A 10,325-nucleotide genomic window follows, 5' to 3' on the forward strand; every position below is an offset into this window, starting at 1 on the left:
GAATCTACAATGTAAATAGTCATGAAAATAAAGAAAACGCATTGAATGAGAAGGTGTGTCCAAACTTTTGGCCTGTACTGTATATAATGCCAAGATGGCTATACAGGTGGCAACCATATGAATCCTTTGGACTAAATGTCAAGTTGGGAAAATCTAACTTTGTATACTATACAACTCAGAGATTACAAAAGGTGGATTAGAAAAAATATATTATTGTGGTGCATGGGAACCCCATCTTCATCCCCATTGATTATTACAATCATTGACCCATCATCAACAACGACGACTTCACACACAATCATAACTGCTGCCCCAACCACAATAGTCACAGCCTCAACAACTGTAACTAAAATGGAAGCAATAAGTGAAGGTCACCCTGACAAAGAAACTTCAAAGAATGCATTTTGAACCCAAGATAAATTTTACGCTTTTAATGGGTCACAAATTGCAACCTAAAATTATGTCAGTTGACATGAGAAATTAGTTTAGGCCATTCAGGTAATAGTAATACTGATAATATAATAAAGCCATAAGCCATAATTTCAGAGGGTTGAAATGTATTTGTATGGTTTGGCCTAACACTTTCAAATACATGTGGGCAAAATCTTCCAACTATATTAATATGACAAAATAAAAGCACAATATTCTGGTTAGACTTAGAAAAATATCAATCTAAGCATGTCATGCTATTAAAACAAGCACTTTAGATTTTGATCTGTGACACTGGAATTCTAGTGATGCTCCAATGGTCATAAGAAAAATGAATCTTCATGAATTGCACTGGACTGAAGAAAAATGAACCCTGAATTCTTCTAAATTTAATTTTAACATTAACTGACCCCAAGTCTAAAAAATTAACCAAGAAAAGATGGTTAATGATTTACAAAATTTAGCTTTAAAGCCTTGTTCAAAATTAAATTTCTTTATATCCTTCTTCTTCAGTGATTTTATCCTGTTATTGCCATTAATATTAGTAACTGAACTACAATACTCATCTGTACAGCGATATATAGTGTTTCTTAACATTAAGTTAAAACAAATCCCAAATGATTTTCACTCTTCTATTTTCCATGTTTGTTTTTTGTTTGGTTTGGATTTTTTGTTCTTATGTTTTCTTTCACAAAATAATTTGTTTTTATTTTTTATCCCAACAGCCTCGGAATCAGTGGCACATACTATACAGATAAGACTAACTTCCTCTGGAGAGGTCAGCGATGTCACTGAACTTGTTAAACAGGTATGTAAAACAGAATGTGCTAAAAAACTATTTTAGCAAAGGTTTCTCAGTTAATGTTATCGATAATAATGTAAACAAATGCAAGAAAAAGGCAGGTAAAGTGAATGAGATGAACCTCCTGAAATTTATTCTCTGTTTTCTCTCCATTCAGTTTTTTAGAGAACAGCTCCTGAATGGAACAGCCCACACAGTCAACGTGACAAAAATACAAAGGGTTGGAGTTGCCACCACAACTTCACCTGCTACAATGCAACGACCCACAACAACATTAAGAACTGCACCGACAACTGCAGCTCCTACAACTGCTGCTCCGACAACTGCTGCACCAGCAACTGCAGCCCCTACAAATACAGCACCAACAACAGCCGCTCCAACAACGGCTGCCCCCACAACTGCAGCACCCACAACTGCGGCTCCGACAACTATAGCCCCCACAACTGCAGCCCCAACAACTGTGACTCCAACAACTGCAGCCCCAACAACTGTGACTCCAGCAACTGCTGCCCCCACAACTGCAGCACCGATAACAGCTGCTCCCACAACTGCTGCCCCTACAAATACAGCACCAACAACAGCCGCTCCAACAACGGCTGCCCCCACAACTGCAGCACCCACAACTGCGGCTCCGACAACTATAGCCCCCACAACTGCAGCCCCAACAACTGTGACTCCAACAACTGCAGCCCCAACAACTGTGACTCCAGCAACTGCTGCCCCCACAACTGCAGCACCGATAACAGCTGCTCCCACAACTGCTGCCCCCACAACTGCAGCACCGATAACAGCTGCTCCCACAACTGCTGCCCCCACAACTGCAGCACCGATAACTGCTGCCCCCACAACTGCTGCACCCACCACTGCAGCTCCAACAACTGCTTCCCCCACGACTGCAGCTGCAACAACTACTGCAGCCTCCACAACTATGGACACCACAACTACAGCTCCAGCAACTGCCACAACTGCAGCTGCGACCACTGTGGCACCATAAACCATGGCTTTAACAACCACAGCCCCCACAACTCCTGGCCGGTGAACCGCAGTTCAGACAATTGCAGCCCCGACAACTGCTGCCCCGACAACAGCAGCTCCAAGAACTGGGGATCCAACAACCAACGCTCCCACAACTACAGTCATACAGATTGCTGCTACCACTGCTACCTCCCCAAAACTGTGGCTCTGACAACTGCGGCCCCCACAAAAAGGGCCCTATAATCAAGGCTGAGACAACTGCAGCTGTGACGGCTGCTGCCCCCCTCCTCTGGCTCCGACAACTGCAGCGTTCACAACTGCAGCTACCTTAACTGTGTTTCCGATGACTGGAGCCCCCCCAACTGCAGGTCCCACAACTGCAGACCTCCCACATTTGCCCCTGACAACTGCAGCTCCCCCAACTTTGGCTTTGACAAGTGCAGCCTCCACAAGAGGGCCCCAGTGACCATGGCTCCAACAACTCAAGAGTTCAGTTCATCTGAATCATCCTGTTGAATAATTTAGCATAGCATGTATGTCAGGCAGGCCATGTCAAGCTCACATCAGCTGATCTCATTCAGCCCAATCAGCTGACGGCTCCGCTGACTGTAGCTTTGCTTTCGCCTGCTCACTGATGCTGCTTCCTCTGCGAGCTGCATTGCAACCTGCCTCCACCCCAGCTCTTCCTTTTCATGCTGTGTCTGAATTATCATCTCATTTCTGTCATTGATGCTTGTCTTGGTTTGTACCCGTTTCAGTTGTTTGTTTGTTTGTTTTTTGCTGTTGTTCTCCTTGCCTTAGGATTTCCATGTATGCACATAAAAGGGCCTGTTGAAAGAACATCTCAAGCCCCTGTTGGGGTATCTAATGTTACCTGCTCTTAGTGGATACATGTATTTGGTTATTTTCAATAACTAACCAAACTTTAAACTGTTAATGACATTTAGTAATATTCAGGAGGTCTAATGTCAGATAATGTTACCTATTACTGTCAGGAGGTGGTGCTAATTGCTAAATTATTATAAATCTGGCGCTTTATCACTTACCAGTACATTTGTTAGCATCTGCACTTTGTTCAGCTGTTTTACTATAAATAGCTAACACACATAAGGGGTTCAGCCATGGTTATTGGTAGAACAGCTAAGATTATAGGTTAGTTCTGCTTATAGTACAGTATGTATATGATAAGATTAGATCAGATAAGATAAGATTAGATCAGATCAGATCAGATGAACTTGAACTGACCAAAAGCAGATGAAGAGAGGAACTGCATTACCCAATAAACCTGTTTGGTAACTTTGATGGATGTTGCCAGTAAGGGTTTGGTAAACATCCATGAAATGCACTGACATTTTAACAATGAAAAACTGATGCTGGTGGTGATGTACTTTCTCTCCACACCTGATACCAGCTAAAGTAGTTGTAAAACAAAGACAATCCTCAGTGGATTATCAGGCTCCTATGCATCAGTTATGCTGTCAGAATATTTATAGTTTTAAATTCTCACTTTTTCTAAGTGTAAGTCTTTTGGGTAGAATTCTGTCAAAGTGTTGGGTTAATAACTTTTGTTTTCATGCATTTGAATGAATTAAAGTATAAATGATTCCCTACATGTTTCTTTTGCTGTATTTTCTTATTCTTACAGCAAAAAATAATGCGTGTGTGTATTTTTCTATGATTGAGCAAATGTATTCCACTGACCTTTATCACTGTCATGCAATTAGAAAAGTCCTACAAATAAGTATGACTTATCGGATAAAACTCAAGCTCCACCACAAGAATTGAGGTTTTTATTATGGTGCCTTGGTGTTACTAGCACATTAATCCTTTATCTGCATTAAAATTAAACACATCCTGCCCTAAAATCTAAAGTGAAATTCAAATTGTGTACTCTGACGAAGCATTCACTGTCTTGACTTTAGCTTAGAAAGTGAATTGTCATCCTTTTAGAAAAGAGTAATTTCAGTGATGACGAAAACATTCTAACAAAGAAGAGAAGTGTGAAGCGACTGTCCAACTTTACCAGCCATAACTTGCTACGAGCTGATTCATACAGCACTTGAACTCATTGCCTGTTATTCTTAGAAAACAATAGGATGTCAGCCGTATTTGGACCTTTTTGGTGTAAGGTCCCGGCAGACATTTTCTACTGTATAATGGGTCTCACTCATGAAACGTGAGCAGAAGGAATTTGTGTGTAAACTGTACGCAGACGGAAATTTACGTGCATGTCCACATTCATCAATATTTTAGTAGCTATGATCTTTTCGTAGCTACTAACAAAATCTACTCCTGCTCCTGACCACTCGTAGTGCTTGTGTAAATTTCGTAAGGCACATAAATAGGCTATTGCTTGTCACTATTGGAAATTACAATTTTAATTCATATTGCGCTCTGTTATGTACACAATACACAGATGCCTTTGAAACACATAATCTAAACATGACAAAAATATTAAAAATAGGCTATAACACATTTAGTTAAATTAACTGGCAGTTAGCAGGTTTAAGATCCAGATGAGGTTCATGATTGTGAATTATCTATGTAAATCGACTCAGTAGATTACACGTTCTTTCTACATGTTGAATGATGATAATAAAAATATCCGTAAGGACAGCCGGATCACAGCCTCTGTGGCCTCGGTGCCTGGGTTCAGCAGGGGCAGCAGGAGCAGCAGGTGGTGGAGCCACGAAGGAGCACGCGCCAGCTTTTTTTTTTTTTTTTTTTTGTGGCTGTTTGATCATTTGAATGAATAAATTTGTTTTGAAAAATGTTTAATTTACGTTGTATAAAACAGAGCCTTATGCTATTAAGATTCAAATAATTTGAAGACGATGCATAAAAAACTGCTGTAGGCTATATGTTATCCGTATCATTTGTTAAAATAAATGTTAATTAGCTCTACATTCCGACAGCCATCACTGATTTAGAGTTTATCCATTAGGCACAAAACATCTCTGGTTTCCCGTTCCCACTTCATTAAAACCCCACAAATGAATCTTCTGTTTGTTTGGTGACCACTGTAATTTTTTTGTGTGTGCTTATGCGTTTCTTTGCCTCCAGTTTCATATCAAACCATTTACGCTTCACCTCTGACATGGCTCTTTGTACCACGGAGACAACATTAACAGCATCTCTTACCTCCCTCCAGGCCTTCGCTTTACCTGTCCCTGTCACACCACTACTAACTGAAGAAAATAAAATGTATTTTCTTTAGTCCACTTCACCCAAACTTATTTCGAGCTCCACTTCTCCACTTTTTTTTTTTTTTTTTTTTACTTTTAGTCATGTTATGATACCTATTGGTACACAAAACTGGTAGATCGGCCCATTGGTCATGATTGATTCTGGGCTGGACTAATTACAGCCAACGGCCGATGCCCCCTAAAATAACACAGATGTTTGCTGGCTATGGCGGAGCTTCTTCAGCGGCAGCATCAGTGACCGCACCCGCACTGGCATCCAAAGCAGCCGCAGCAGGTAATGATGGCGGAGGTGGCCGTCAGCAGGTGGATGAGGCGAAGGGGAGGCAGGAGGAGGAGACCCGCGGCCGCCGCATTATATGACGACGGCACAGTCGGTGCGACTGGAGGGGAATTTGAACTTCAGGTAAGAAGTGATGAACAGCAGTCTACCTGGGTCAGATATGAATCAAGTTTGGTTGATAGTTTATTTTCGTTGTGCTTGCTAACTCTTAACACAGCATAGTTATGAGTAGGCCATTTAACAATTTATCTGGCTGTTGAGCAGCATGACGGGGTTTCTCTACTGCTGGGCTGTTTCTATGATGTTATACTAGTGATAGTGATCTTATTGCTTCAGTAACTTTATTTTATTCATTTAGTTAGTTAAGTATAGTCTTTATTAGGTAGTAAAATATTTCAGTGTCTATTAATTGATGTAAGTGCACTATGCAGTAATTCTTTACTCTGAAACAGCTAAAGCTCAACAGAGCAAAAATGTTCATGTAAAACCAAATGATGAGGCTAGTATTCATCATAAACCCACTACACTTGCAGATATAATTTAAATTGAATCAAATTAGGATTTGCCAGGAGATGTGATGCTGCTCATTAACATAAAAGTGGCTTGGAGTTGAAAGTAACTACTTAAATGTATTTGTCTTTTATAAATATCCTCTTTATTCTAGATATGCTGTGTTTTTATCCAATTGTTTTTTTTACTGACATTTAACAGCAAACTCTTATGGACAATAGTTAGCTGTATTTGTTTTATTGTGGGCATGTTTCCGTTCAGTTTAGAATATCCCTTCACTTTTTAAAGGTTGCCATATTTGAGGAAGTATTATGTGTTGCTGTGCTGTTTATTGATGTGGTGAGTACATAGTCTATGAAAATATTACTAAATCTGTCATTTATTCATTTTAATATTCATCAATGATCATGTCTCACCTCTGTTCCTCACTGTCCAATTTTCAGGATCCCATCATACGTTGTTCATTGTTCAGGAGGTTCACTAGACCAAGCAGCCTTTTGGGTTCCTCTAAGTAAGTACTATATAGAATACATGATGCAACTATGTTTCTAAAATAAAAATACCAGCACTGTGATCATCTAAGCAAGTCTATCAAGTGTCATTATTTCTCACCTTTCTCTCTCTGTCTCCTTTCACTTTTTAAAGGTTTCCATGTTTGAGGAAATATTCTGTGTTGTTGTGCTGAGTATTGCTGCTGTGGAGGTCTAAGGTGTTTATTGATATGGTGAGTAAATAGTCTGTGAAAATATCACTAAATCACAATCTGTCATTTATACATTTTAATATTCATCTCATCTCTGTTCCTCTCTGTCCTATTTTCAGGATCCCATCATACATTTTAGCTACATTGTTCAGGAGGTTCACTAGACCAAGCAGCCTTTTGGGTTCCTCTAAGTAAGTACTGTATAGAATAATGGGACTGGGAGGATGGTGTAGGTTTAAATTTATTAGACAAGTACATATACACCAACAAGACAGTGTACAAGTGGTGTCACAAAAAAGTTTGTTTTCATTCATAGGCTCCATTGTCTTTCCATCAATACCTGGTGGGCCGGATAGGCTCAAAATGCCTGGGCCGATTTTTTGTCCCAGTCCAGCCCTGTCGGGAGCGCGCTGTCACTTTACGATGGATTGGCATTCATGATCATACACACGTGTTTACGATCAAATCTGAGTTTCCCGCAGCGTTCCTGAATCCGGAGTAGGTTTTTAGTAGAGTAGGCTTTTATGTGCAAATCTACACACAGATTTACTCACTTTTCATGAATGAGACACAGGGCCTATTGCACAAAACTAGGATAAATGATTAAGCCGGGATATCTTAGTTATCCTGGCTCAATTTATCCGTGATCCGGTTGCACAAAAGCGGGACAGTGGAAAGCGGGATATGTTATGACATAAGTTACCATGGAGATTTATTCTGTGGAACTTAGCCTGCTCCAGACCAGGCTAAGTTCCAGGATCTATTCAATCTCATCCCTTATCTCAGTCAGCAGTCACCACAAACAGAAACCAATAGTTATTCCACTGCCCACTGCACATTGTTATCACATTCAACCAGACCCACTGTCATTATTTAAACATTTGTGATCGTTAATTGCAATCATTTTAGATAAATGATGATTTTAGATGATTTTGCAATCATTAGATAATTTACAGTTTCCCATAGACTATAAAATACACATTCCATATAAATATAAATACACATCAAAGAGTAACATGATGTTCCTTTATTGAATAAGGATAAATCAAAGCAAGTAAGCCATCAGCTCCTTTCAAAACTGAAGTCACACAGTGACTCTACAAGATAGAAAGCACGGAATCAAAGCATATTATACAACACAAGAATAAATACACATTCAAAGGTCTGTATACGATACACCCAGCATGTCTGCACACTGAAATAAATGCAGGACAAATCCATACACAACAAATGAACAGACAAATGAATGGATGCAGTAGCCTCCCTGCAAGCTTGTATACACACAGTATACAGCACAAACAACATAAGAGGCCAAATCAATTTAAATTGAATAAAAAAAAACAAACAACAAATTCCTCTGCCACTGCAGGACATATTTAACTGAAATTTAAAGCATGCATGTTAACTAAAATAACTGAACACATATTGGTCCCTGACCAGCCGACCACTGTCGTCATCACGGAAGATGGCAGGATTGTCCCAGTCCATGTGTGATGGCAATCTGGGGGCCCTCTCCTTCCTCAGGCAGGCCACATTGTGGAGGACAGCACAGGCCATAATGATGTCACATGCCCTCAAAGGGCTGACCCTTAAGTGGTGAAGACAGTGAAAGCGTGCCTTCAGGAGGTCAAAGGTCATTTTGATCCTGGCCCTTGTCCTGGCATGGGCATGATTATAGGCCTGCTGTGCTTCCTGAGGGTCTGTGTATGGTGTGAGGAGAAAAGGCTGGCAGGCATACCCCCTGTCTCCCAGCAACACACCAGAGAATTCACCTGTCAATACAAAATCTCATCATCACAACCTCATAAATAGAGTGACATTCTTGACACAGCCATGATGTAAAAAGTGGTTATTAACAGAGGTTGTGTGGCTCACCTTGTGATAGGCGCTGATAGATTCCAGAGGTCCGAAAGACTCGGGAGTCATGGACTGAGCCAGGCCACTTTGCCACAATATTGCTGATCAGATAGTCAGCATTGCAGACCATCTGAAATTATGTATAAGATGAAGACTATTAAACCAATCAATGCACATCACAAGCAATGCAGTGTTCATTAATCGACAATATCAAAAAGTCATGTTCACCTGAACATTGATGCTGTGAAAGCATTTCCTATTCACAAAATCCCCCTCATGGACACCTGATTATATATATATATATATATATATATATATATATATATATATGTATATATTATTTTTTTAATATTTTCTTATGATCTATCAGCATACACATGCACACACACACAAAATTGCATATTATGAAACAGCAGAGGAGCATGGAGCATGAGGAGCAAAGATAAGATAAGATAAGATAAGAGGAACTTTATTTATCCCAAAGAGAAATTCAGTTACGTCAGTGAGCTCATCTATTTATCAGAGTTATACAGTCTGATGGAGTTACATTTACACAATTTCACTCACATCTGCAGTCAATTTCACTTACAGTTTCAACTGATTCATAATCAGAGTACAACTACATTTTCGGAGATGTTAATTAACTATTGGATTGTAATTGATGGTTTCAGAGGAGCAGTGAGTGTGTGTTTGTGCACTACTTACGCATTCAGGCGGCAACGCTTTCTCTCGTTGTTTCTGTGGCGGTGTTGCCTCTCTTTTTGATTTGGTCCTTTACCTCTTTGTAAGCCTCCATGAGGATTTCTGCCTCCGACGGGGAAAAGTACGCTGCTTTTGTTTGGCGGGGTCTATTTGTGGAAGCCGCGTGCCCGCACTGATCCAGGATTGGTTTCACCTGGCTTGATGAATCCGGCCCTGCGTTCCAAATCGCATACTTCTAGTATAGGCCTATACTTTTAGTATATACTGCAGCTGCCCTTAAAAAGTATGTAGTGTAGTATGCAGTATGCATGCAGTATGCATACTATTGGGACACACTACATCCGCCATCACATCGCTCCCTGAACTCTGCCGCCGTCCGTAGCGCCACATTTGAATATTTTGTGTTGTTGTACTTCGAAGATGCAGCAAATCTCCTCTCGTCGAGCTCGCCATATTCATTCATTATTTATACCACACTTACACCACTGCCTATACTGGTAGAATCTTCTATATTGTAGTCATAGTTGAACCCTAACATTGATTATACTATAATCACAATAAAGTTGAATGTTGTAACCGTGTTCTTGCAAAGCTGTATGATATGTGACAGTGTATAATCAGATCATTGCAGTCCTAATATGTCGTGTCTTAGTATCTCAAATTAATAAACCATGTATGAAAGGAAGTGTGGGCGCTGGTTGTAAACGCAGCTCAGTCAGTGCGACGTAACTTCCGCTGCGCAAAGGATTGTGGGTCAGAATGGCCAAAGAAGCATGCTGACATGCATACTGCGAAATATGACTGGATGTAGTAGAACATCCTGGTACTTTTGGCATACTGCATCTGACATACTATGTACTG

The 10,325-nt window shown here is 40.3% G+C and overlaps 1 protein-coding gene across 1 annotated transcript; it reads right to left on the bottom strand.

The window, feature by feature from the left end:
- Positions 1–8,306: 8,306 nt before the first annotated feature.
- Positions 8,307–9,595, bottom strand: LOC125896185 (putative nuclease HARBI1). The gene is made up of 3 exons (XM_049588561.1): positions 9,468–9,595; positions 8,781–8,892; positions 8,307–8,677 (listed from the first exon to the last, which is right to left on the bottom strand). The coding sequence occupies exons 2-3, from the start codon at positions 8,890–8,892 to the stop codon at positions 8,307–8,309; spliced, it is 483 nt and encodes a 160-aa protein (XP_049444518.1). The 5' UTR covers positions 9,468–9,595.
- Positions 9,596–10,325: the final 730 nt, after the last annotated feature.

Source organism: Epinephelus fuscoguttatus, linkage group LG10 (genome assembly GCF_011397635.1).
Source record: "Epinephelus fuscoguttatus linkage group LG10, E.fuscoguttatus.final_Chr_v1".
Classification (NCBI taxonomy): domain Eukaryota; kingdom Metazoa; phylum Chordata; class Actinopteri; order Perciformes; family Serranidae; genus Epinephelus; species Epinephelus fuscoguttatus.